This window comes from Girardinichthys multiradiatus, chromosome 5 (assembly GCF_021462225.1).
Source record: "Girardinichthys multiradiatus isolate DD_20200921_A chromosome 5, DD_fGirMul_XY1, whole genome shotgun sequence".
NCBI classification, from domain to species: Eukaryota; Metazoa; Chordata; class Actinopteri; order Cyprinodontiformes; family Goodeidae; genus Girardinichthys; species Girardinichthys multiradiatus.
In genome coordinates this window covers 16,253,447-16,280,777 of record NC_061798.1, presented here as the reverse complement: position 1 = coordinate 16,280,777, position 27,331 = coordinate 16,253,447, and the positions used below count along the sequence as shown (strand labels likewise).

At 38.0% G+C, this 27,331-nt stretch overlaps 3 protein-coding genes across 5 annotated transcripts; 2 read left to right on the top strand and 1 right to left on the bottom strand.

Moving 5' to 3' along the window:
• Window positions 1-211: 211 nt before the first annotated feature.
• tmem134 (transmembrane protein 134) lies at window positions 212-12,441 on the top strand. 3 transcript variants are annotated; one of them, XM_047364220.1, is made up of 9 exons: window positions 218-344; window positions 443-464; window positions 793-1,038; window positions 1,118-1,185; window positions 4,095-4,181; window positions 4,277-4,353; window positions 6,909-6,953; window positions 9,241-9,294; window positions 12,087-12,441. In XM_047364220.1, the coding sequence occupies exons 3-9, from the start codon at window positions 829-831 to the stop codon at window positions 12,167-12,169; spliced, it is 624 nt and encodes a 207-aa protein (XP_047220176.1). In that variant the 5' UTR covers window positions 218-344; window positions 443-464; window positions 793-828; the 3' UTR covers window positions 12,170-12,441. The 3 variants fall into 3 exon arrangements, with proteins under 3 accessions (XP_047220175.1, XP_047220176.1, XP_047220174.1); XM_047364219.1 differs by lacking the exon at window positions 443-464 and having other exon boundaries at window positions 212-364; XM_047364218.1 differs by having other exon boundaries at window positions 229-464.
• Window positions 12,442-14,538: 2,097 nt separating this feature from the next.
• Window positions 14,539-20,325, top strand: LOC124868614 (aryl hydrocarbon receptor interacting protein). The gene is made up of 7 exons (XM_047366055.1): window positions 14,539-14,694; window positions 15,238-15,420; window positions 16,112-16,300; window positions 16,963-17,139; window positions 17,235-17,376; window positions 19,221-19,450; window positions 19,552-20,325. Exons 1-7 carry the CDS (start codon window positions 14,596-14,598, stop codon window positions 19,555-19,557), a joined length of 1,026 nt encoding a protein of 341 aa, XP_047222011.1. The 5' UTR covers window positions 14,539-14,595; the 3' UTR covers window positions 19,558-20,325.
• A 201-nt stretch (window positions 20,326-20,526) lies between these two features.
• cdk2ap2 (cyclin-dependent kinase 2 associated protein 2) lies at window positions 20,527-26,773 on the bottom strand. The gene is made up of 5 exons (XM_047366056.1): window positions 26,643-26,773; window positions 24,596-24,751; window positions 24,261-24,352; window positions 22,178-22,298; window positions 20,527-21,111 (listed from the first exon to the last, which is right to left on the bottom strand). Exons 2-5 carry the CDS (start codon window positions 24,648-24,650, stop codon window positions 21,044-21,046), a joined length of 336 nt encoding a protein of 111 aa, XP_047222012.1. The 5' UTR covers window positions 24,651-24,751; window positions 26,643-26,773; the 3' UTR covers window positions 20,527-21,043.
• Between the last annotated feature and the right edge of the window lie 558 nt (window positions 26,774-27,331).

The following is a 27,331-nucleotide window of genomic DNA, read 5'->3' as shown; positions in this document are numbered from 1 at the left end:
TAGCTCTCCTGTTAGTGGCGAATTACCAGTGCAAACCTTGTTTGTTTGTTTTTTTCGTAACTTCAAATGGAAACCGTGATAGCTCGTACAATAAGTTTACGTTAAAAGTTCCTAATGAATATTTTCGGATTCCTTTTGAGGAGGGAAGTGGGTCGGTGGATAAATCGATAGAGGATTAATCGGCCTGACCGGGGGAGCAGAGCTGCTTGGTTGAAATCAGTCGTGTCCAATCGAAGGCCGAGCGTTAAAAAAAAACGAGCTCCATAACTATTGAAGGAGCTTCTTTTACATCCAGGGAAACGGAGCAGCGATTCCTTTTAAATACAACTAAACGTTTCAGATGGGTGCGCGTTAGTTTGTAACAGTATGTGACGCTTCCTCAAACTACTTTGAGAAAAGTTTTTTTTTATTTTTTTTATCTTTGTTTATCTTTTTCTCGCAGGACAGAAAGTTTTCCAAAGACAGTAAGTTTCGCTGTTGGTCATCTGATCGGCGAGCGGAAAGAGGACAAAACAATGGCAGAAACAGACCACACAGAGTTAGCTTTGCGGGAGGAAAAAGTCGGACATATCCGCTAAAATATTCTGACAAAACTAGATTGGTGTCGTGTTTCGTAGCTTTTCATGGCGTAGAAGGTGGACGTGTTTATGTAATGTAGCTAGTTATCACTGTTGTGCTGGGGCATGTGTGTTGAAACTTTACAGGGTTATCGCGACGGAAAAAGGGTTCAGGCATCTGTGTGTTAGAAAGCTGGTGCTATGAGAGTGATTTGTTTTGTGCCTGACTCTGCAGTGAGCATCAGATCCCAGCAGCTCCGGGACTGAGAGCATGGCAGCGCCGTTCACCATCGATGATGCCTTCGTGTTGGATGGAGATGAGGAGGAGGCGGTCTCTGATGGAGACTCGGAGGGTTGGAAGAGCAGAGACAAGGACAGAGACGGAGAGATGACGTTTGGGCCCCTGACTTTCTCCAAACCCCAGACTCACCCTTCAGCTGCAGCCACAGGCTCGCCTGATCACAGCAACCTTAAGTATCAGGTACAGGAAAGTCCTCATCCATCTTCATCACGTCTTGGTGTGGCCCCGGTTATTTCCTTATTTCTGGTGATTCCTATAGAATCTGGAAAATGAAGACGCACTGGGCAGCAATGGCAATTCTTCCTTCAACAACTTCTTCAAAATCAGGTAGGGTTTTTTCTTTGTGTCACCGGATTATTATATTATTATATATAAATATATATTATTATATTCTTTGCGTTTCTATGATTATAAAATACCTTCACAGGGTTCTTGCTGTCTTAAATTTGGTTGTATTACTTTCCAGCTCTGGAAATAAAGAAAATAAAAGCTCAAACCCCAAAAATGTTTGAGCTTTCAGATTTTATTCTGTTATGAAAAAGATGAAAAATCAGAATTCCTAAAGATAAAGTAATTTCTGTTTAATTTACACCCATTTTCTCTCAATTGCCACATCTGAACTTGACTTTTTGTCTTTTAGAGGGCCCAATGAAATCCATTAAAGTCTTCAAGATACACCTTTTCGCCCCTAAATGTCATTTTCTTTATTTATTTTTGTTTTTAGAATTTTATGCATTATGATGTAAACACATTGGTTAAAAAAATAAAAACTGAAAAACGAATGATTTTTGTGCCTATCTACAGCGGTCATTGGGCTAGAAGTGTAGAAATCAAACGAAGCACTGAAACTCTTACTTTTTTTTTTTTACATCTACAGAGTAAAGAAGTCAAACATTTATAAAATCCGCTTAATTGAATCTTTATTTATTGTGGAATCATTCAGTCTAGATTTGACAAAGTAAAACTAAATTAACTTGGCAAAAACTGATCATAATAAATCCGTGCTGTTTATACCGCCGCTGGATCAGAAGCCAGCCTCTGGGTATATTTTAGGATTTATATAATTGTACTCAGATGTCTGAAAAACATTTGAAATTTGAGATTGAAACAATATGAAATTTGGATATGAAAAAAATGTAGGAACATTGTATGCAATCATGAAGTTCAGACCTGTCAAAACAGATTTTAGCTCATTGTGAATTCTCTTTAAGTACTATAAATAGCCATGACATTCTTTTTTGTACTTTCTGAGTTAAATTGACGATTGAATTGTCTAAACAGGTAAATGTTTATAGCAAAACAAATACAGTTAAAACTTACAGGTAATGGCATAAATAAAACCCTATTAAAAACGATGACAGCATATCACTTTTAATCTGTTTCAAAATAGATTATAGCTCCATAACCTTTTTTCATGTTTGGCACACTGAAAAATGCAATGTGCACCAGGTTACAAGATTTTTTTTTTTTTTTTTTTTTTTAGCAATTTATGGTAATAATAAAGAAGCCATAGGAAGTTTTTTCTGTCATGATCAATTATTAAGTATTTATATTAGGAATAGAGGTGGCGTCACACTGTGTGAGAGAGAGCAAAGGGTCTTACACAGCTCTGCAGTTAAACTGGGTTTCACTAATATTACAAAACAAACACAACCTGATTACACAGGTGACATTTCAAACTTTCTATACCATCTTTTATTAGCAATTTGTGTGGTTAGCATTATTAACAGTTCCTTTGTGTCTATCCCCTGCATAGTAAATAAACCCTTACCTTAAATGTGAGACTTGCAAAAAACTGTCAACATTTCCCAATCCAGTAGGCCACATAACAGATAGTATTGGACTCTTTGAAAGGATAAAATAGAGAAACTTTGTGAAAATACTTTCAGCTTCCTGTTATCTGCTGAAGTCTTAACTGTCTATGGTGGCAGCGTCCTTCTGTAGAAGATATGTTTTTCATTTTTAAAAGCTTCTTACACCTTTTGTGGTTTCTCAGGTTCTCAAAGTTTGAAAATGGTCAAACTCGAGTTTTCTTCCCACATTAGTGACTTTTTTCCTGGAGATTGTCGTCAACTTGATCTGGTAGGGGTTAATGTGTAACAAAAACAAGGGGTTCTTTAATTTCTGACCATATGTTCACCAGTCGGGCCCAGTCAAGAATAGAGTCGCCAGATTCTGGTCAGAGCATCTCATTCATTGCTTCCTCCATCAGCTGATTTTTGTTTTGTTCAGAAATGCACAATTATTTGTTGCTGTGTTGTAGTTCTGGCTGAGGAATAGACGTTGATATGCTTTGAAAATAATACAAAGTCCATAATGCATGGTAACGGACAGCTGTGTTAAAACCGATTTACAGTCATGCATTGAACCTACTGAGCAAAACCCTGAAATTATTCTCCATCCACAGTAGGGCCTAATGTTGTTTCTTCAGAGAAATAAAACCTCCTTCATCATGAAATAAGATTTCAGTACACTACTGCCTTTTGTCAATCACCATTATGAAAGCTACTGTGTTATGTACTTCATGGAGCTGAAGTTCGGTAACCTGTTGGTGCAAAAAGACAGGAATCACACAACAGACCAGAAAAATCCTCACTTTAGGTGGACAGATATGACTTACAGACGTTCTATACAGTTCAAAGTTCAATACGAGAAATACTTGTCCAACAATTCAGGTTATTAAGAATTGAACTGTTTTCCAGAGGCTTTTAACGCCTGCTTTTCTCAAATGAGTTTTGTCTGACCCTTGTGGTCATTTAACTATCATACCGAGAAATATGCATCCTTATGCATTGTAGAAACAAATGGCAGACATGAACAGCGTTTATCACACTTACATTTTTTTAAAACTATATTAGATTATATTATATTACCACTTTTTTCCACTCATTTAGATAATGTTTAAAATATATTTAGCAAACTATTCACTCGCTACAGCAGCTTTTTTAGGACTAACCTTGTTAATGAGGTAGTAGTCTCAAAATACTTGTATCAAAAGTGATACTTTTGGCATTACAGGAATAATTAGGTTAAATATATGTTAGTAGGTAAGTAAGTTAAGTTACTGAGTTAATTCTTGTCATTTGTAAAAGTTTTAAATTGATCTAATAACTGTTTGAAAGACCCTAACAAGGCATACATTTAACTAAGTGAAAGATTGCAGGTGACTTTATTACTTTTTTCAACTGTTAATTATTTGAATGCATAATGAACTCGTTTGTGGCGTCTCTCCAAAGCGACCCAGCAACTCTGTCGTACTGCAGCTCTCAGTGGTCCTTCAGCACCTTGAGTTCGGTCACGCAGCTCTCGGCACACTGCTGCGGGTAAGCTCAGTCCTCCACAGCAGAAAGACACATGCTCACGCCTTCACACAGAGACACACAAACAAACAGAGGTAACACAGACCATTGTTTCTCAGGTGGGTGTCCCATCCGCTAGTGAAGAAAAACAGAAGAGTCGTTCTTGCTTCATTCCTCCTCCTCATCATTGGAGTTGGTGAGTTTTAAGCACATATGCTGTTTGTTTTACTCAGTATGTTTAAAATATGCAATTGTTCTTTTGTTTTCATCTTGTACAGCAGAGCTTTGGGAACATATTTCTATATTTTCACACAAGTGCAACTTAAAAGGGTCTTCTGTTTGGCAAAAACTTTTAACAGTGGCACAGATGTTATTTTGTGTGCTTCTGTTGTTGTTTTCTTTCGTTTCTAAGCAAATATATTAAATGCATATGTATTTACAGTGTTGACCATGTTTCTTCATAATTTGTTTCATAAATCCATTCTGGGATGCCGCATATAAACTCTGGGTCACTTTCTGTGAACTGTTCCCAGTGGGATTAGATCTTCAGAGTTACATGGTCACGGATCTAAAATTTCAATGTCTTGGGCCCGTATTGACAAAGAATCCTCAGGCTAAAACAATTCTCTTGGATTTCTTCGAATTTTTCTTTGAATTTTCCCATGGTAAGATAAAAGTTTCACAAAGCACCTTAGGCCTTAAGAGAGCTCCTAAATTGAAAACCTGCTAAAAGTAGTGTGGAAGACTTTTGATGAGTGTCTTAAACAGAGAAAATGGTGGAAAGACAGAGAGAAAGGTGAGATTTTCCTCATACAATGAACAACAGTGAATTAATAAAACGCTGCCCGCTCGTTCGTGCTGAGATCCACCAGCGAATGAACACATAAACTTCTGGAACAATCATACATATAGAGATGAGATAAACTTTATCATCCCCCTTGGGGAAAATTAAATAGTTTCAGCAACAAGACAGGTTAAAGGTGAACCTCTAGTAAGGTCAGTTAAAGAATGATAAATAAATAAGAAATAAATAATGAATAAAAAGTGAAAATAGTTGCAAAAAAATGTAGAAAAAAAAAGAATTTAGATATTATTTACAAACTGTAAAATGCTTTCAGAAATAACCTTTTTGAACAAATTGAAAACGTTGGTGGCTGCACTGTGGCACACTTAGTAGCACTGTTACCTTGCAGCGAGAAGGTCCTGAGTTCAACTCCCTGCCGGGGATCTTTCTGCATGGAGTTTGCCTGCTCTCCCTGTGCATGCGTGGGTTCTCTCCGGGTACTCTGGCTTCCTCCCACAGTCCAAAAACATGACTGTTAGGTCAATTGGTCACTCTAAATTGCCTTTAGGTGCGAATGGGTTGTTTGTCCTGTGTGTCCCTGTGTTGCCCTGCGATGGACTGGCAACCTGTCCAGGGTGTACCCTGCCTCTTGCCTGTAAACCACTTGAGATAGGCACCAGATCCTCCATGACCTTGTATTGAAGAAGCAGGTATTGAAAATGAATGGCTGGAAGTTCACTGGGGTGCTGCAATCTCCTCTCTAACTTCTGATTGCAGCAGGTACAGCTCTTCTCACATTCAAGGGTGGTGCATGAAAGCAGAGGGAACGACGCATTGATCTGCTCGGCAATGTGCTCCCAAATCTGCCTCTTTGTTGGCACCGTGATCCCGATCCCAGACCGAATGTACCTTTCGAGCTCCTCTATTCTCCTCCACCAGCTGTGCCAACAGCGAGCTCTGCTCCACTTGCTGACAAAGTTTTGCACTGGTGGAAGCCCAGCTGAAACTCTACTGAAGTTTCTTCACTCCAACTGAACCCATCACCTTGACATTTTTGATGATCTATAAAATCTGTTCTTTCAGTTGCAGCATTCGGTTAAAATATAACTGTATGCTTTTCTTTAACACAGGGAAAACATGAGTCTAAACACATCCAGAGCTCTTTACTAGCAATCACCCTAATTGGATTCAGCACGAGACTGTCACATTACAACTACAAACATCAGTTTGTTTTATTAGGATTTTATATGACTACAGATATAGCTGCATGTTGTTGGGTTTGTCTCTACAAGCTTACAAACACATTTTTGCCAATTCTTTGCGAAAGAGCTCAGGCTCAGGCAGATTGCACAGAGAGAATCTGAGAACATCAAGTCTTGCCACAGATTCTCAACTGGATTTAGGTCTGGGCTTTGTCTGGGTAATCTTAATACATTGACATGCTTTGATCTAAACAATTCCTGGTCTGCTACTCCTGCTCTGGCCGTACAGGGCCGTCTTGTTAAAAGGTGTACCTCCACTTCACATGCTCCATCCATCTTCTCATTAACATGACCGTCTGCTTGCCCCTACCTGAAGGAGAGCATCCCCACAGCACAATACTGCCACCACCATGTTTCACCTGAAATGTCAGAACAAAATTTGTTTGCATAACACAACATTTTATGCCATTGCTAAAAAAATGGAACAAGAAAGATCCTGTAAAGAAAAAGTGTCTTTCATAAAAGGCTTTAAACAAGTTGTTGTTATTTTCACAGGAACGGGTCCGCCACACAGTTTGCACAGCATTGTGTCAGTGACATCTCTGCACAGTGAACTTTGTCCGCACTGATCAATTAAATATCAACCTTTTTTTTCTCTTACTAGGCCATTAAGTGACATTACGAATGTAAATTGTTTAACTTAGGTTTTCAAAGTATCAGCTTCTCTTCCCTCCTCATGGTTGCTTTTTTCATTGCTTCTTTCAGCTCTTATTTTCACAGGGATCGTCATACAGCTGAGTGCAAATGCAGGTAAGAAACTACTGAGCTGCAGCTGTTTCTCAGTTTTGTCTCCAGAAGTTGCACAATCACTGTGTTAGTCATTGTGTATTTAGTGGGAAAACCCAGAAAGATAAACTGATTAAATACATTTTATGACCAAGTGGCTAAATTACAGAGAAATAAATGTTTTACTACAACAGACAAGGTACAAAAATACATCAAATCTGTTTTATTATAAGAAATGTTGAAATTTACTAATAATATTGTTTTATCGGAGATCAGTAGTAGTAAATTGGTTTACATCTGTGCTGGCTGCCAGATAATGTAGCTCTAGCAGATGCCTGCGCAATCTTGTCTTTATGAGGCCATAACCTGCACTGCTTGGTTGGTGGGGAAGTGGCTTCAGCAGTTCAAAGCCAAAGTTCAATTGTTACTATAGAGCTAGGTTTCTAAATCTCTTCATGAAGGCCATCAACCCCTGCTGCTCTGCTTTTATAACTGCACTGAAGCCACAGGGGTGGAAAAAAACAGCAAAGGTCAGGGGCTGGTGGGATTTGTTCAATATTTAAAGACTTCCAGAATGGATTCTACATGGTGGTTCTGGTAGTGTACATTAGCGGCAATCTTAGTTTGCTAACCTCCTTATTAATGTACCTGAAGCCCTCTTCATTTTTGCATAAAAAGCCTTAAATTGAATTCATTTTTATATTGCAGAAACATAATGTCACGCTGAAAAAAATTAGGAAAGCCTTTATTGTTCATTGGTGGTACAATTATTGGCATCCCTGACGATGCCTTTAGAAATCAGTTAAATCAGTTTTGTAATTTACACTTTCAGTTTTTTCTGATCTATGTTTTATGATCTATATTCGAAAAAACAAATGAACCTGTGTTGTCTAGTCAGAAACGTGCATTTATTTTTATAAGTTTGAAAACGCCTGCCAGATAAAAGCTGCTCGACTAAAGCTGCCCTTATCTACAGTTGGAGGAATAGCTAAAAAGTTAGACATAACTGTAACTGTGACAAATGAGGTTGAAGTAGGTCCTCTTTGGGTCAAATGTCTCCAATAACAACCCTTGGACGCTATCTACAAGCCTTGTAGGTGTTTGGGAGTGACGCCTACCATTGTAGAAGTAATACTGTGGAGTCTAATAAAAATCCAATGGGACTTTTAACTGGTCAGACTGCAGCTACGCTTGGCGTGAATAACAGGAAAAGGTCCCTTACTCACTGTAAGTACAGTGGTGGATCTGTGATGCTGTGGGCCTGTTTCTCTCTCAAAGGCTACGGGAAATACTAGATTTAAAAAAAAAACTGTAATCATCAGCCCAAAAATTGAAACTGATTATCTCCAAGTCTTTCCGTGGAATCATGATCCAAAACATATTTCCAAATAAACACAGAAAATGTTCACCAGACACAAAGTCAACCTTCTCCCAGGGTTGTCAGCCTCAAAAAAGCTGTTGGAGCAGAAAAGAGCATAAGAAAGGCCCCCCAAGATGATCTGGAGAGATTGTGCATTGAGGAATGGTCAAAGATCTCTTTCTGTATCTTAATATGGGATCTTTTTCCTCAGTGTATAGATGTACTTGAATTAAAGACTGAAATGTTCTGGGGGATTTTTCTGCATGGTCTGTACCAAAATACTGTCATAAAACATTAATTTATTTTAAGAGTTTTTACACATTTTACAAGGGTATCTATGTTTGGGAGCGGCTTTGATTTACTTCAGTTTTATGAACTGGAGATCAATCCACCTTTTCAAATGTGCTCTTGGCCATACATATGAAGGTGTCTGAGCCCTCCAGCTCTGGGTAAGAAGAACATTTACTTATCATGTTAAACATAGAACAAGTCTGAATTATATGGTCATAATAACAGATGGAAACACATTATTTAATGCTTAATCTTCTTATCAGAATCAACTGACTAAACCAGCCAGAAAAGGAGTTACTTTCAACAACTTTTTGTCAGGCAGCTTTATTTTACCCTTTCTATCCATATTTGGTGGTCATAATGGTTTGGTCACATTACAAATAGGATTTTTGATTGTATATGGAGTTGAGACAACCTTCTCAGACAACTTTCTCAATAACTAAAAACACGAATGGTTCTGGTTCTACTCATTGGAATAAATCAAAAGCATCAGCCTGCAATGCGACCCAAGTGATGCAAACGTTATGACCCTCATGCAGGGTGTTTTAGTGTGAAACAGCAATTTATTGTTATCATATAAACCTTTGCTATTAATAATAAATTCATGTACAGATTATTGCCTTTTCAGCAGGTCTGTCACTAATCAAAGTATTCCTACAGGTGTTTCAAGTGCTATTTTCTTTGTACCTGGATTTCTTCTTTTTATCCCTGGAGGTAAGTTGATCTTTCCTTTCACCAAATGTTCTTAGTCAAATTTTAACTTTACTTTTAAACAGATTCTTTTTGTATCCTTGTTAGTTTTGCTCGTTTTGTAACCAGCTTTTTCCAGATATAAAATGAATTTATGTACCAGCAGGGGTTGCTTAGATTTATTTTGCTTATTCATAGTCTTATTCCATAGCAGTCAACTGGGCCCATTGGGTATCAGAACCAATGTAAATCAGGGTTTTTGCGGGGTCTTTAAAAGGCAAGGCAGGTTAATTTATATAGCACATTTCAGTAGCAAGACAATTCAAAGTGCTTTACGTGAAAAAAGAAAAAGACATAATAGGAAAAGTACATTGCAGTGTCATAAATAATTAAAGAGAATAAATAAAAATTAATAATTAAAAAGATGATAATAAAAAAATAAATGAAATAAAAAAATTTATGATAAAATGATTGATAAGAAATTGAAAGGAAAGTTGCATTGAAAACTTGACTAATAATGTTTAGATAACACATTCAAAAGCCACTCTAAACAAATACATTTTTAATCTTGATTTAAAGAAACGTAGGGTTTCAGCAATTTTACAGTTTTCTGGGAGTTTATTCCAGATTAGTGGAGCATAAGAACTAAAAGCTGCTTCTCCATGTTTATTTCTGGTTTTGGGTATGCAGAGTAGATTTGAGCCAGAAGACCTGAGAGGTCCGGGTGGTTGATACACTGACAACAAGTCTGTAATGTATTTTGGTGCTAAGCCATTCAGTGATTTATAGACTAACAGAAGTATTTTAAAGTCTATTCTCTGAGCTACAGGGAGCCAGTGTAAGGACTTTAGAACCGGGGTGATGTGCTCCACTTTCTTAGTTCTAGTGAGGACGCGGGCAGCAACGTTCTGGATCAACTGCAGCTGTCTGATCGACTTTTTAGGCAGACCTGTGAAGACACCATTGCTGTAATCAATTCTACTAAAGATGAACGCATGAATTAGTTTTTCAAGATCCTGCTGAGACATTTGTCCTTTAATCCTGGAGATGTTCTTTAGGTGATAGAAAACCGACCTAGTTACTACCTTTATGTTCGTCTGAAGGTTCAGGTCTGAGTCCATCACTACACCCAGGTTTCGAGCCTGATTGGTGGTTTCTAGCTGTATTAACTGAAGCTGTGTGCTAACTTTTAAACGCTCTTCCTTTGGTCCAAAGATTATTACTTTTAGGTCCATCCATGCATTGATTTCTTCTAAACATTTACCCAGCGCTTGAATGGGTTCATAGTCACCTGGTGACATCGTAACGTATAGCTGTGTGTCGTCTGCATAGTTATAACTTACGTTGTTGTTTATTAAAATCTGAGTTAGGGGGAGCATGTAGATATTAAATAGGAGGGGCCCTAAGATGGACCCTTGGGGAACGCCACATGTAATTTTTGTGCTCTCTGATGTAAAGTTACCTACTGATTCAAGAAAGTCTCTGTCCCTCAAGTAGGATTTAAACCAATCGAGTGCTGCACCAGAAAGGCCGACCCAGTTTTCCAGGCGCTCTAATAAAATGGAGTGATCAACAGTGTCGAATGCTGCACTAAGGTCCAATAATACCAGCACTGTGGTTCTTCCACAGTCTGCATTTATACAGATGTAATTGAACACCTTGACAAGAGCAGTCTCTGTATTGTGGTGAGCAGGAAGCCTGACTGGAAGACATCAAAGTGGTTGGTCGTTGTTAGGAAGTTGTTTAACTGCTGAAACACAGCTTTTTCAATAATCTTACTGATGAAGGGGAGGTTTGAGATAGGCCTGTAGTTCTGTAGTAGCAGCTTGTCCAAGCTGCTCTTTTTTAATAGCGGTTTGATAATTGCTGTTTTTAGGGCCTGGGGGAAAACACCTGACAAAAGGGACGTGTTTATTAATTTAGTTAAATCAGACATTATGACAGGCAAAGCTTTCTTAAGGAAAGCTGTAGAAAAAACATCGAGACAGCAGGAAGAAGAGCTTAGTTGGTGTACGATTTTTTTCTAAGTCTTTGTAGTTTATTTGGTGAAATTGGGAAATTTTGTCAATAAGTTCTACTTCGAGGCAACTTTGGTACTGGAGTTGATGTGGATGTGCTAAAAGTGATTAAAAAGTCTTAAAATTTGTTAAATTCAGATTTTTTTCAATTTATACGGGAATTTAACGAGATCTGGCATGAAAAACACTGATTTTACCAGTTGGTTCAAACCTGTTGTCTGTAACCGTTTTGCTTAAAGTGTAAGCTACTGTGTGAAATACGTTGAAATTTTGGTAGCTTAAATTAAAAAACAACAAAAAACTACTTCAAATGTCTGAAATAAATCACACCAAGATATTTTTTAAAAAGTAACCTAAGTTGCTAAGTATGTTATTGAGTGGGTGAAGTCTTACTAACTTACTCATTTTTCACAGTTCAGGTTTGTCTCATAACGTGATCTTAAAAGGTAAATTTAACCGACTCCTGCAGAAACTCCAAAATGCCAAACATACATAGGGTGTAATAAAAAAGACTTAAATTAGATTATACATGACATTTAAACATTTTATGGCTATTTATCTCTATAATTCATAAAAATGTCCACCTAAAAGGGAAAAAAAGATTGAGATCCAGTGGTTTAAGTACAGGGGTCCAAAATCGCTTGTTTACAGGTTCTAGTTGGAGGATAAAAAAGACAAAATGGTAATGTGTGGCTATGAAATGGGGGTAAAAATCAACAAAGGGGCGAATTGCCCCAAAGTTCCTGTTTAACCCTCACTTTGTTTTTCAATAACTATCATTTCCTGTTTTTACTCCAGCTTATCATGTGATCTACATCACCTGTGCAGTCCAGGGTCGAAGAGGCTTCAAGTTCTTTTACTTACCTTACTTTGAAAAATAAAATTTCATTACAGATTACATTTCACTCCATTTCTGTTGTTGTTGTATTGAAATGAATTGTATTTCATCACCTGTAACAAAATATATTGTCACATTGTTGTTGTTTTTGTCATTGTTATGACCACTGCTACTTAAACCACTCGGTGCCTCGACTACATTTCTACTAAATGAACTGTTGTTCTATGTACACACAAAAAGGAGATTGGTCTTGCCTCTGGTTTGAGTATTGTGTGAATTGTCTGTGACTTGAAAATAAAAATGTGTATATTTTAATTAGTCTCAGAGTAATTCAGTTTTCAGTGAGACTCTTAATTGGAAGTATATATTTATAAGACTTAATAAAATGCCAATCGTAGCGATTAAATACTACAGCTAATCAGAAGAATACCACAACATGGAATCCTGAGGAAGACACATAGATGGTCTTTCCATATCAAACTTGGCACAAATTAGCAACAATTCTGATAATAGTTTACATGCATTCATTGTAGGCCAAAATGCCAGATTAATTTTAATTATTTATTGAAAAAAAAAATTTTTCCATGCTGGAACCATCATGCAACAGACAATTTAAATTAATAAAACAAAATTAGATGCGCCAGTGTTCGAATGGCCCGTGGAAGCTGATTAAGGCAGGAGGCTTGAGGCAGAGAAAAGGTACAGACCCACTGGGTGTTTATTCACCAACACTGAAGACATACAGGTACGAGACCCTGTTACACAAGTCGCACATGGTCACAGCTACAGCCCCCCTCAGGTTGTTACCCAGCAGCCTTTTAAAGCCCTTTGCATTAACAGACCTACCATGACAGGTGAAACAAACATACACTAACATACACCATAGCTAAAACATCACTTTATTTAACAAACATTATTACTAAACATCTCTAAAACAAGTTTGTACCTAGGCTTAAGTCTTTAACACTAAAATGCACACAGTTTACTCCTCCCCTTCAATTTATAATGGTCTCTCCCGGAACCTTTAAAAGGTGCTCAGGCCCCCGGGGAATCTTTTAGCCCAAACACCCTACAGAGGAAGAGACAGAGGTAAGTCATTTGTTTAACAATACACTGGAAAACAATTAATTCCAAAGACTGGTCACAATACTGGTATTTTATCCATTTGTTATGTTTGTTTACCAGGACACGTCATCATCAGTACCAGCTGAGAAGAAGCTGCCTAAAACACCCACAAACTAAGAATAAAATACTCCAGTCTTTTTCACAGTGTAATTTGTTCTTTCAACAATATTCAAAACAGCATTTTAAGTGTACCACCATACGTAATGAAGCTCTTCATTACAACCAGTTTTAAGTTATTGTGTATTTTCTGTAGTCCTTACAGGGTCAAAATTATACACACAGACTAGACTATACAGCAGTTATAAGTATGGAACACGTCAACAAAGATTTAGATCTATTTTTAGTGACATCAAATTCACACCAGCTATCAATAACAGCCCACATAATGCGTACATACAAAACATAAAAACAAATGAGTCCATAAATTATGTGGAATTGTAGAGAGAAAAAGTATTGGTACCGGCACACCATAGGAGTGTGTACTTAGCCTTATCCTTTATTCCCTCTTCACTCATGACTGCATCCCCACCTTCAATTCCAACATCATAATGAAGTTTGTGGAAGACACCACCATCATTGGGCTGATCAGCAACAGCGGCGAATCATTGTACGGAGCAGAGATACAAATCCTTGTCGGCTGGTGCTCTGAGAACAAGGCCAAGGAGTAAAATTGTCCCTTAATTTGATTAGAGCAATTTTTCCCACATATTTACTGTGCCACCCACATGGATTATGGCAACCTGCACAACTAATAGTTGTTCTTTGAGCTGAGCTGTGGATCTCTGCAGCTCCTCCTGAGCTACCATGGTCCACTTGGCTGCTGCTCTGATTAATCATTTCGTTGTCAAGCCTGTTAGTTTAAGTTGAGAGCTATGCATTGGTTTAATTTTGAAGATTGGGATAAAATTGTATTTAGTTATCCAGATAAAGAAGGCTACATACATATGCACACATTTTTATTTTGAAAGAAACGCCCTTCCACTTCATCTGTGATGGAGGAGTTGAAGTTTGACGTAATGTCACACGATGTAAAATAATTCAAGGGATATAAAGACCTTTGTGTAGGTCTGTATGATACAATAGTGTACTATAATAACAGTTAGTCAAACTGACTTCTTAAATATGTCAATTTGTACACAGACTTGTAAAAATGTAGCTAAAATTTTATTGAACAAATTATTCATTGATGACATTCCATCATACATATCAATCAAATATCTGCAGGTTTATCATGGTCAAAACAAAACACTACTGTTTAGTGATGACAGAGCATTGGGGGGGACGTAACCTGTTACGTAACAAGCAGCTTCGTTAAACATCGTCAATTTCCGTGAATGGTTAAGGATGGAGGAAGAGGGACGCAAGCTTCTCGAAGAGGGTATAAGAAAGAAACTGATAAGTCCTGGGAGAGGGGAGCTATCGACCTTCCCTGATGGAACCAAGGTAAAAAGTACACTGTAGAATCAGGAATGGGTTTCATCCAAGGTCCAGACATTCGTTTCAGACCGCGCCGAAGCACGCTAGCAACCAAAATGCTACCAGCGATCTTTGCTATCATCCTTGCTAAATATTCCGTGTGTTTGCTTCGACGAACGTTAAAGAAAACATGCCGGACACATATACAGAATCTGTAGAGTTTTTCAGACAACAGGGTGTTTAAAACAAATACCTAAATTAAATGTATCTTTGTTTAAATCCTGATTAATTTTCACCCCTGTTTTTTTTTTTTCTATGTGAGAAAGCTAATGGGAAGGACAGAAGTAATTCTGGACGCTGATTCGCCGAGCACGCCATGTCAGTTAGTTTTACTTCGTTGTGATTGGTCAAAATACGATGACGTCAGGACACTGTCTAGGCCTGTCAGAGAAGAGTACATTTCTGTTGTTTGCGGTAAAAACATGCAGTCAGCTGCTCTGATGTTTCCTGATGTCAAAGGAGCTGTTTTAACCAGCCGGCCTGTCTGTGTTTGCTTGTGTGTCGGATCAGGTGGTCTTCCACTACCGCACCAGCCTCTCTGATGGTACAGTGCTGGATGACTCCAGAACCATGGGGGGCCGCAGCAAACCCATGGAGCTCATTTTGGGCAAGAAGTTCAAACTGTCTGTGTGGGAAAGAATACTGATCACCATGAAACAAGGCGAGGTTGCAGAATTTACCTGTGACACCAAGGTAAGAGTGCTAGTCATGTTGGTGATACCTTAATCCTTGCATCACTATTCGTAGCCTTGAACGTTTCAACCACAAATTTTAATGTGTTTTATTTTGGGTTTTGTGTGATAGACCGACACAATGTAAAATGGCACACCATTTCTGTATAAATACAAATCGGAAAAGTTAGGTGTGCGTTTGTTGTAGGTCTCTAGCAGCTTTGCACATCTACAGACGCAAATTTAGCTTCTTATTTGGCAAACATCTTAAACTCAGTCAGATCAGATGGGGTCGGGAATCGCCAATTGTGGGGGCTTGAGCATCCTCCTCAGTAATGAAAGGAAATAACTAAAACCAAAATACTTAAGCACATTTAGAATGAAGAGGTTAGAGAGAAATAAAACAGTACTTACAAATGACAGTATAATGCTGTTTCATTTTACGCCTTATTAATTGACCTTGTTTTGTACTCAACCTAAACTATGGGCCACGAGCCTCTTCAGCTACATGCATCCTTTTCTTCTAATTCATGGTTGTTTTCTACCTGTTGTTGGTCTGTCACATAAAATCCAAGCAAAATCCATTGGCATTTGTGACAAAATGAACGGAAAAAACATTTCAAGGAGATGGACATGTTTTCCAAATCGCTGTAGATGTGCCGAGATGTTGACGTTTTTCATTTTGCTGATCGCTTATTTTTGCCTTTTGACAGCACACAGCGCTATACCCACTCGTGTCCCAGTCCTTGAGAAACATAAGTATTGGTAAAGACCCTCTGGAAGGCCAGAGGCACTGCTGTGGCATTGCTCAGATCCATTCCCACCACTCCTTAGGGCACAAAGATCTGGATCACCTACAGGCCAACCCACAGCCTCTTGTCTTTGCCATCGAGGTGCTGGAGGTGAGCCAGCAGTGGACAACATCTAGTCCTGATACCTTCTATTAGTTAGTATGGGGTGCACATCATATGCATATGTGCGGGTATGTAGTTTTATTTTAAGTAGAACTGATCTGCGGTAACCTGGTTGACTGAGGGCCTTCTGTAGAGAAGCCAAGTGCTCACTGAGATAGCTCCATGTTTTATTCTGACTTAAGGGTGTTTATTAAAAGCATTTTACTTCTTCTCCTGCATTTTTTGGATAAGCCTGTTCCCATAACCCCTCATGTTTTTTTCATAAAACAAATGAAAAATGAAATAATTGTGTTTAGGACAATGATGCGTAGGGTGTATTGTGTTTGTCATGTAATATTAAAATTTTTGTACAGAGCAAGTGCTTATTTGTTTGAAGTTTGAAGTGCTGAATGCAAAATGAAAAGAAAGAATCAAAACATTAAAAGCAAAACATATTTTCATCATAAAACAATGGAATAAAAAATGATTAGTAAGAAAGCGTGAAATAAATATGAGAAAACGCAAAAAAACCCAAATCAATTCTAGGCCAAAAGACAAGCAGAAGAGGAGGTGCAAATTTTAAAATAGCTAAAGACTTCCCTAGATATTGTTAGACATGAGACCAGCTGTGCTCCTGCAGATGCCTCTGAGTCTCTGTGTCTCTTTCTCAGGTCCTCACTCCTGGTTCCTTCCAGCTGGACATGTGGGCCATGACGGACAAGGAGCAGATGGACTCTGTGCCTCAGATCCATGAAGAGGGCAACGCGTTGTTTAAAGAGGGCAAAATTAAGGAGGCCATGGAGAAGTACTACAATGCCATTGCCTGCCTCAAAAATCTGCAGATAAAGGTTTGGAAACAGTTTGGTTTGCATGTAGCTCTGCTGGTTCTGCTTTAGGAAAAACTAAAATGACTCTTCTGTGCAACTTTTGAATATTTCTGCAGGAGCATCCTGGAGATGAAACCTGGATACATTTGGACCAAATGATCACACCGCTGCTTCTCAATTACTGTCAGTGCCAGTTACTACAGGGTCAGTACTACGAAGTGATCGAGCACTGCTCCTCCTTGGTCTTCAAATATGAAGGTAAAACTTTTTAAGTGTTGTTTTCTTTTGCCTCTCCATATATGTTGCTTTATTGTGAGAGCAGAGAATGTTGATGTAAAAAGTTAAAGTAATTAGCAGAACCGCTCAGGGCAGCTTTGCTTGGGACTGGCTCTTTAAGCTGATTAGAGGCTGAATCTGTAAAATAAATCTATTTTTTTTCTTAGATATGTTTTCAGAGAACTAAAATTTCAATAGATTTTTTTTTAAACAAGTTAACTATTTCTCACAAGATTCAGTTTATGTCCTTTGGTTTGCTAGCACGATACATATTGATGTCATTTTTACCAAATCTTTGTCCAGGAGGATGTTGCATAAAGAAATGAATAATGAACTGCTAATGTTTAGGGTTCCTACACAGTATGGGACAGTCTGAAAGTATGGAAAAGGAAAATAAATTAGAAAAAATATATTTTTTCAGAATTTATTCTCCACCTTATGGTTGGAAAGTTCCATCCTTTTGTCCATCCTTTTATTTGTCCATCCATCCATACAAACATTTATTGGTCCATCATGCAGTCATTCATTCGTTTGTCCCTCCATCCACCCACCTGTTTATCTTTTAAAAATGGAATAAAAAGACCGACCCTAGACAGTATTTTTACCTTCGTAATATTAACTGTATCCGTCCTTCTCTCACCCCTCATCTCAATGCTAGCCTTGTTCAGTCTTGTGACTTTCCGGATCGATTAAAGTTTGAAAACATCTTTCTGTCTGTAATTAATCTATTTAATGTGTTTAACTTAGTGAATTGAGTTACTAAAATAAATTTATTTTTTAATAATGTTCTAATTTACGGAATATATAAATAATGTACTCTAGCATATACTCAATATGCTATATTATATATATGCTAGGGCTGCAGCCATTTTAATATCAGTGTGTGCATTATCATAGAGGACTGTTTGGAGTGATATAACTGTGTTGACACAAAGGACGTCGCCCAAAATGCTGAAGATCACTCAGCGCAGGATGCAGAAATGAGATGGAGAAAATAAGTATATAGCTGATAGTGCAATATTTACCAATGTTATCACCGTTCTCAATATCTTTTTACTTTAAAAGTGGGCTGCACGGTGGAGCAGTTGGTAGCACTGTTGCCTTGCAGCAAGAAGGTCCTGGGTTCGATTCCCGGCCTGGGGTCTTTCTGCATGGAGTTTGCATGTTCTCCCCGTGGATGCGTGGGTTCTCACCGGGTACTCCGGCTTCCTCCCATGGTCCAAAGACATGCCTGTTAGGTTAATTAGTCTCTCTAAATTGCCCTTAGGTGTATAAATGAGTGTGTGCGTGGTTTTTAGTGTGTTGCCCTGCGATGGACTGGCGACCTGTCCAGGGTGTACCCCACCTCTCACCCATAGACTGCTGGAGATAGGCACCAGCTTCCCTGCGACCCACTATGGAAGGAACGGTAGAAAATGACTGACTACTTTAAAATATATTTTTTTCTTTCTTGATATACTTTTCATTTAAAAAAATGTAAAGTTTGTGATTTCAAATGTAAACCTTTTTTCAAATTTATTCAAATCAGAATTGATTTTCATTTAAACTTTGAGAATATGCAAAAAGTGCTGATTTACTTTGGTGGTTTCTTTGCCAGCCAGTTTTAACCAGATTTAATCTCAAGGGGTCTTCAAATTGTTAAAACCAGCTAAAGAGCATTTGCACATAATCAGAGATCTCCAGTGAACTGTAACAGAATACGCTGAAGAATTTGCTTTTTGAAATAGTTGCCAAGAAATGCAACATTTGTTTTGACACAGAATAGTTCAGTTGGCTTTGACAGCTCACCTGGTATCCATTTTTATTTTGAACAACCCTCCTCCCAGATAACCTGAAGGCCTACTACAAGCGGGGGAAAGCTCACGCAGCAGTGTGGAATGAGAAAGAGGCTCGGGCAGACTTTGCCAAAGTCGTGGAATTGGACCCGTCCCTGGAAGCACCAGTGAACAAGGAGCTGAAGGCCTTGGAGGAGAGACTCCGCTCCAAGAAACAGGAGGAAAAGGGTCGTTATAAGGGCCTGTTTGACATCAACGCTCGGCCAGCTGCAGCCACTACAGTCAGTCCAGTTTGAGTTTGGCTTACTGTATTCATTGATTTTTTTTTTTTTTAATTAACAAGAACGAAACTGAATAACTTCCATCTTCGTTTTTGCTGTAGGGCTGAGCCCTGTAATGGATCATGACGAGGATGCCAATGGATTTCCAGATGGTGGAGAAGCAGGAGAACAGGCGTGCTGTTTTAGTTTTATCTGTGCACTTCAGCCAAACATGTTGCCAATCTGCTCCTATCCAGATCTACACGCAGGCACCACGAGCATTTGTAGCCCTACTCCTCTGAATTCACTGTCTAAATGTGAAGTTGCAGTTCCGTTTGGAGTGTCTGTTATGACCTGTGGCCTGATTCAGTGCTGGACATTTTTCATTTTAAGGGAACACCTTATGTCCACCCCAGCACTTACTATGTCATGCATAGCCTCTTTCTTTTTACTTCATTTTTATAATATCTTCAATGCTGTATATAATCTTTGTAATCATTACTCAAGATCAGAGTAGATTGTAACTTCATACAGATGCTCTACTTGTAAAAACAATGCTTCTTTTTATTTTTACTTACATGTACACACTCTGCAAAGTCTGTCAGCAACTAGAGCACTAATCTCTAGTGGAAAAGGAGACTGGACATTTAGCAGTACCGGTCGGTGACAATCACTAAATTGAAATTAATTTTCTCATATGTACGTATTTAATGTATTGAAGCAAAATATTTACATTATTTAGTTGTGCTTAAGATGTCTTCAGCAGACGCTCAGCATCTTTGTCGGCTGCTTTGGAGGAGCGCTTTACTCCACGTTTGAAAGGTCCTGGTAGCTTTTCTGAGCTGTTGGCAAGGTGGTGATAATCTAACTGAAAATAAATTTGTATTTAATTGTAAGTCTTGGATTTGTTATTTCACCAGATCAGTAATCACAGGACATCCATTGCAAAACTTCCCTTCCGGTTAAGCACGGGCCAGTACCAAAGTACACCAGGGTTAAAAAAAAAAAAAAATAGGTACGGTTTCAAAACAGGCAAATTTCCTGCTAATTATTCCTTTCAGTGAGATACCAGAAAACATGCAGGAGACGAAAGCCAATAACGTTTTCTTCTTATTTAATTAAGATATACATACTGAAAAATCAGCTTTACAAAATTTCCTTGTTAGCAAAATGACTTGAGATGTAAAGAGTTCTTGGGAATGAGAATTCTAATGTGAGCTTACATGACGAAACCTGAACAATGAAAATTTTTTAAAAACACTCGGACTGGTGTAGTTTGAACGTTGATTGTATCTTCTTTTGTAAAGTCAACTTCCATTACTAAACAAATCCATTTTACCAGAGGTTTACCCAGACGTTGACTTAATGAGCTAAAAATTTCACATTCTTACCGTAGGTACAAAACTGGTATTTGCATATGTCCCACATGTTGTATAAAGTGTAACAATGACAAAATGAATTTGCTGAAATGTGTCAAGTGTTGGGAAAAGAAGAACATGATGCATCTTTAAGTGCTCACAAACAGAGCTCAAGGTGGGAGGATGTAAAATATCCGATGAGGACCATGATGAAGGCAGGCTTCTATGGGGAGGAAGGGATTCTTTTCCAAAAGGGTTATGTGCGAGCGCTTCTCTCGGTTTCTGCAAGACACTCTCTGACCAGTGCGCGGGCGTGGATTATACCTGAATGAGGCAGACACACGGTGCATTAAATTTAACAAGAATAGTACGGACTAAAGGCTCTTGTCTTTAGGAAGAAGGATTTACACAAACCACGAAACCTGAAAAATGTACATTTTTCTTTCCAACATTGCACAATTCCTACAATGGAGAATACTGTCTCTTTGTGGTACAGTGCTTTGAAAAAGGTTTCCCATGGTTTGAACTTCCCCACATTTTTTCACGTGACAACCACAAACCTCAACGTATTTTTGGTGGATTTTATGTGACAAACCAACAAAACAGAAAATAACTGCAGTAAAAAAAAAAAAAAAATACACTGTTTTCTAAATTCTTTCCAAATAAAACTCTTAAGGTTTGGTGTGCAGGTGTACTCAGTCTCCATTACTGTAATACCAGTAAATAAAATTAAGTGCCACATTCACTTAAATGATTGATCTTTGTGTGATTTGTGTTGTCTCAGAGATTATTGGAGACCAAACGGCATCATTAAGACCAAGGACCATGGCACAGAGGTTAGGTTCTATTTAGTATGGCAAGACATGGCAGCCTACTAAAACTTAAAGGTTGAGCAAGAAGCAACATTCAGCAGCAGCCAAGAGGCCTAACGCAACTCTGGAGGAGCTACAGAGATCCACAGTTCAGGTAGAAGAACCTTCTGATAAATTGTTGGATAAATGCTGCTGACACGGTGAAGCATGGTAGTAGAAACATCTTGCTGTGGATATACGTGTCCTCGGTGGGAACAGGGAAGCTGCTCGGAGTTGATGGGAAGACCAATACGTCTAAATACAGGGAAATGACCGGAAACCAAGCTTTAGTCATTTTGCACAGAACAATTAGCAAAAACAGATATGTCGAGCTGGGCACAAAGCACATGGTGGTTCTACACAGAATCGACTCATGAGCCATGAATAAGCATGCAGAGTCCAGTGGATACAAATTCCTTTGCAAGGCACTGTAGTGTCAGATCTTTCACAGATTGAAAATATAGTAAAACGCAGCTGCAGGAATTAAACAACTTTCCAAGACACTCATCCACATACATGGAACTGACAACATAAAATACCTCTCTTTAGCCTCTCCATTGCACTCTTGCTGCCAGCATATGTAGGCCTGATCTCACGGCTCATCTCCTCGATGACGGAAAGAAGCTCGCTGTAGGTGGACCCCTGGGACACTTTGACTGGCTGTTGGGAATAGATTCATCGACACAAAATGTGAAGAGGGGAAAAAGGGAAAATTAGCCATTATTATTTTTCACTGATGTGAAATCTTATCACCACCCTGCAAATAGCGAAGCAGTTTTACATCAAAGTGGCTCTGTGGCTCTTCAACCAGACAGGCGGTAATTTACGTCCATGTTTTATTTTGACCAGTCGATGGCTGTGATTTAAAGTTGATTCACTATTCAGTTTAATTGTACTGACTCAAGTTGTGTTGACATGTGAGTAGTTTGATGCAACAGCATTGCTTTAGTATGAAAGATCATGAAGAGAAAAGCAAATATAGTCCAGTTTGTTTGTATTTATTCTTTGATTGGCCTACAAATCAGCTTTTTTCTGCAGTCGCCATGGCAGCAGAGAATAGTTAGAAATTTGGAACAGATCATGTTTCAGATTATATTATGTATTTACACAAAAGAAAAGTACACTTTTAGCTCTGCATAAAACCATCTAGAAGCCTGGTTTGTCTTATTAAAAAAAATTATAATAATTTGGTAGTCAAGATCAAAAGATCCGACGAGTAATTCCCCACATAAGGCACCCAGGATAGAATCACAGGGGGATTTTATGCCAACGAGACTATAATCATGTTCAGCACATGATGATTAAAAGTCTAATTGAAACTTTCATTAAATAAGAAGGCCTTTTACACACATTAATGCCTTTTATAAAATTATAACTAGAGATACACAAATCAATCAGCCAAAGATCAGAACTGGACAATTTATCCATAATCAGATTAGTGATCAGCAAGTCAAATACTGAGAATTAGTTTTTTCTGTTCATTAAATGCATCAAAGCTAAGAACTCCCACCATTTTCTATCTATATACGCATAAACAAACAGCAAGTACTTTGATGTACTTTCTTTAGAGTTTACAAAAAAAAAATAGATTTAGGATGGGAACTGATGTTTCAGGAACTTGCAGCACACCTTTTCCTATTAATGTGTTATAGATCTTAACTAAACCAAAAAAAAAGGAAACCAGGAAATTGGTATCAGCCAGAAAATGCCTCATTGGTGTATCTCTGAAGAGAATAAGTATAACTACATTGAATAAGCTGTGTTGGGTGCCCTTTTTTTCATTTTATTAACACAGAACGTCTTGTATGACAGACAGCAGGCAGACACAGTGTCTTGAATCCTACTCTATGTACAAGGGAGGAGGAATGTAGAATCCACCTATTCCTGGCTAATACCAATTTTCTGTTTTCTTGGTGGTCTGATCGGCCCATTCACATTTTAGATCACATAAAACAGACAAACGCTGCAGGTTCAGAGGTAGTAGTATTGAATCCAACAGAAACATATTTTACTTTGAGTCCAAAGAGAATCCCTAGTTATGCATTAGACCACCTAACAAAGTGGGAGTTTTTAGTTTTGTTGCAAATAATAAATGACATTTTTTCTTTTAAATCTGAGCATTCGATTTTCCAATCATCAGTTGAGGGATAGTTGGTAGATTCTGATCTTTGGCTGGACAACAAAAACACATCCTGAACACATAAACTAAAAGAAATAATAGGATTTGTGAATATATAGATTATATCTTCATTCTAGTTAAAACCAAAAATATATTTTTTAAAAGGAGCCAACCAGAGCAGGAACAACTGGTTGAACAGAGCAGAAGAACAATAGAATAGAGTAACCCTGTATTTGTCCTTCAGCAGGGAATTCAACATGAATTCAGCAGCACAGAATCAGAAGAACAATATAAGTGAAATAAAAAATACCAAAATTAAAGGAACGACAAAAGATAAATAGACATATTGGGCTCCGTTTCTAAAAAAATTTAACATCCCATCAGTAATTGTGTTAAAACATTTTGAATGTTGTGGAAATTTGGCCCAATTCATCACTTATGCCAAGAGGGTAAAAACATAAACAAAGTTGCGTTGATTTTTCTGAGTGGAGAACCAAACATACCTGAACAAAGCCCATAGAGGGTGGACCAAAGTCACTGAAAGCTGGTCTAAAGTTGGATGATGATGGGAGTGATGGAGAGGGAACTGAAGACCCTGTGCAGAGGGAGAACACGCATGTAACACAAACTAAGGCTTGAACTCCTATATTAAAATCCACAGGAGAACTAACCTCCCTCCTGAAAAAACAATATTTTATCCATTTATCTTAGGACTAACAAACACTTATTAGAAGGATGTATCTTTCCCTATTCCTTACAAGATTACCTTTAATGATCAAAAACTAGCAATAATAAGAGCTACTTCGAAGCACATTGAAGCTGCCTTGTCTCAGAGTACCTGGCGGTGTGTGATTGGAGCCAGATGGTGCAGGAGCAATAGGTTTGTAACTCATGGCGATTTCAGCAGGCAGCTCCAAGTGCGACGTGCTGCTTCCTTCGGTCCCGTCAATCCAATGCCTATACAGCTTTCCTGGTGATGTGGAGCTCCTAAGAGCTGCCGGAAAACAATTAAACACAGCGGGAAGAACTTTTAGAATCCATCCTTGTTTGTCCCACCAGATAATTTGCAAATGGTGGATGGGAACTTTAATTGCTATAAGTAGAGAAGTTTTGCACGTACTGCAGAAAACTGTTCATAATACATCTTCTGATCAAAGAATGTTTTCAGTAGTTCGGGCAGAGGATTACTTGCTGTGTAGTGCGGCTGTGAAAATGGCAACTGAAAGCAAATTCTGAATCTATTTCACTAGTCATTTTCTAGTGCTATTGTGTGAAAGCGGTTAAGGAAATGGCTCATTTTCCCAAAAAAACTTAATTGTGGAGGAAATAAAAGAGCATTCTTTTTTTCACATTTAGAGCGATCTGATTGGTTGCTATTGACACCCATGACGTTTGTTGTAAGAAGTAAAAACGAAAATAGATTTGTTTCAAGTAGTTTGAATGCCTTTAAACAGTGAAATACTCATAATAAAAACAGACTGTTATTCTTTACCTCAAATTATTCTAAAACAATTGTTGGGCTTTAATTAGTTTTGTCTGCTCTCACAACAACTTCAAAATCCATAAGGCTCTGAAACTCTGGGTTTTTAAAAGCCCGTTCATCTTACAAGTTACACTTTCTAAAAAAGGGAATACAGAAAAAACATCTACAGTGGCGGTTTAAGCTTAACCCTGGCCGATTATTTCAGACCTAAATGTGACTTGGGTATGAATAATTTAGAGCTTAACTGTATACGGTGCCTTGCACAAGTATTCATACCACCAATTTACGTGATAGACCAACACAAAGTAGTGCATAATCGTGGAGGAAATAAAAGTGCAAGTAAAACGATACTTGGTTTCATACATAGGAAGAGTAGTAGGCAATGGTGTTTGCCTTTTGACTGAGTCAATACTTAGTAGAACAATCTTTCTCTGTGATTACATACAGAGTATGTCTCTATCAGCTTGGCACATCTAGTAACTGAACGTTTTGCACATTCTGCTTTGCCACATTGGCCTGTTGGAAGTTGAAATAGTTATTTCTTTCTTTGGAAAAAGCTTCACTTTTGGCCCCTCGTTCGTAATGACCAGATTGCACAACACTACCATATGTATCCTACTGATTCTTCTGTACTGTGAATCTCTGCAGCTCCTCCAGTAAAGAGGCCTGAAAACATTGGAGTTTGTAAGGTAAAAAAGTTCAAGGGGTATAAAAATTTTGTAAAGCAACGTATAAACATGCTACTGAAATCAGAGTAAAATCGCTTTTTGATCGTTATAGGTTTAATAACTTTGGCGTATTCAGCATTGATAGACACTGAAAAATAAATGGCAACATTTCATTTTGAAAAGATGACAAAATGATCAGAAATGAGGTACACACCAGTTTTTATAACCCTAAATTCTTGTGTGATCTGTTAACACTTTAAGCGAGTCTTCTATGCAATCACACAGGAATACAATGACAACCATGAGCATGTGCTAACATGGTGAGGCAATTTCCACTTTTCTAACTAATATGTTTCTCAGAGTTTTTGCTCCATTTAAATCTGGTAACATTACATGTTACATCTTACATGTAACATGTCAGCTGTAAGTCATATCTAGGTTTGATGCTGCCTTTCTCAGTCCTGAAGTCGGGAGGTGACAACCCTTAAATGTACAGTACCCGCGAAAGAACATTAGTGAATGAGACAAAAGCTGACGTTAGCTTTAAGAGGAAGATAACGTTAGCAGGATTAGCATTAACCGGTTAGCATAACAACTCAGGGAAAACAAAGGAGAATAAGCGCCGTAATAACACACTTTTACTTGCACGTTCGGCACGTTTACAACGAGTAGTTAACTACACTCGTAAACTCCAAAGAGGGCAAAAAGGTTTCCAATCAACGCTGTTATTTTACCTTTTTAAGAGGAGCTGAAATGTTCAGTAGGATGTGAACCTGGCTCTTCCTATATGTGTGAGCATGCGCACTAACGAGGAGTAGTGTAGCATTCTCTTTTTTTCACATTTAGAGCGATTTGATTGGTTGCTATTGACACCCATGACGTTTGTTGTAAACGGCGTCAGTTTAAGAAGTAAAAACGAAAATAGATTTGTTTCAAGTAGTTTGAATGCCTTTAAACAGTGAAATACTCATAATAAAAACAGACTGTTATTCTTTACCTCAAATTATTCTAAAACAATTGTTGGGCTTTAGTTTTGTCTGCTCTCACAACAACTTCAAAATTCATAAGGCTCTGAAACTCTGGGTTTTTAAAAGCCCGTTCATCTTACAAGTTACACTTTCTAAAAAAGGGAATACAGAAAAAACATCTACAGTGGCGGTTTAAGCTTAACCCTGGCCGATTATTTCAGACCTAAATGTGACTTGGGTATGAATAATTTAGAGCTTAACTGTATACGGTGCCTTGTTCATAATAAAAACAGACTGTTATTTTTTACCTCAAATTATTCTAAGAAAACCCCCAAATATGTACACTAAAACAATTCTTATTCTTATTACTATTATTATTATTATTATTATTATTATTGTTTTTGTTATCTCTAGCAGTCATTGGGCAGGAGGTTGGGTAGACCCTCAACAGGTCA

What these genes read in the sequence shown, in the direction of transcription:
- LOC124868614 (XM_047366055.1), top strand. Translation starts at nt 14,596, where the DNA reads ATGGAGGAAGAGGGACGCAAGCTTCTCGAAGAGGGTATAAGAAAGAAA. An exon ending in AATTTACCTGTGACACCAAG is followed by an intron (nt 15,421 to 16,111) that starts GTAAGAGTGCTA and finishes GCCTTTTGACAG; the next exon opens with CACACAGCGCTATACCCACT. An exon ending in TCAAAAATCTGCAGATAAAG is followed by an intron (nt 17,140 to 17,234) that starts GTTTGGAAACAG and finishes ATATTTCTGCAG; the next exon opens with GAGCATCCTGGAGATGAAAC.
- cdk2ap2 (XM_047366056.1), bottom strand. Translation starts at nt 24,650, where the DNA reads ATGAGTTACAAACCTATTGCTCCTGCACCATCTGGCTCCAATCACACA. An exon ending in CTCCAATCACACACCGCCAG is followed by an intron (nt 24,353 to 24,595) that starts GTACTCTGAGAC and finishes CCCTCTGCACAG; the next exon opens with GGTCTTCAGTTCCCTCTCCA. An exon ending in AATGGAGAGGCTAAAGAGAG is followed by an intron (nt 21,112 to 22,177) that starts GTATTTTATGTT and finishes TGCCTCATTCAG; the next exon opens with GTATAATCCACGCCCGCGCA.
- tmem134 (XM_047364219.1), top strand. Translation starts at nt 829, where the DNA reads ATGGCAGCGCCGTTCACCATCGATGATGCCTTCGTGTTGGATGGAGAT. An exon ending in CCTCCTCATCATTGGAGTTG is followed by an intron (nt 4,354 to 6,908) that starts GTGAGTTTTAAG and finishes TGCTTCTTTCAG; the next exon opens with CTCTTATTTTCACAGGGATC. An exon ending in ACAGCTGAGTGCAAATGCAG is followed by an intron (nt 6,954 to 9,240) that starts GTAAGAAACTAC and finishes GTATTCCTACAG; the next exon opens with GTGTTTCAAGTGCTATTTTC.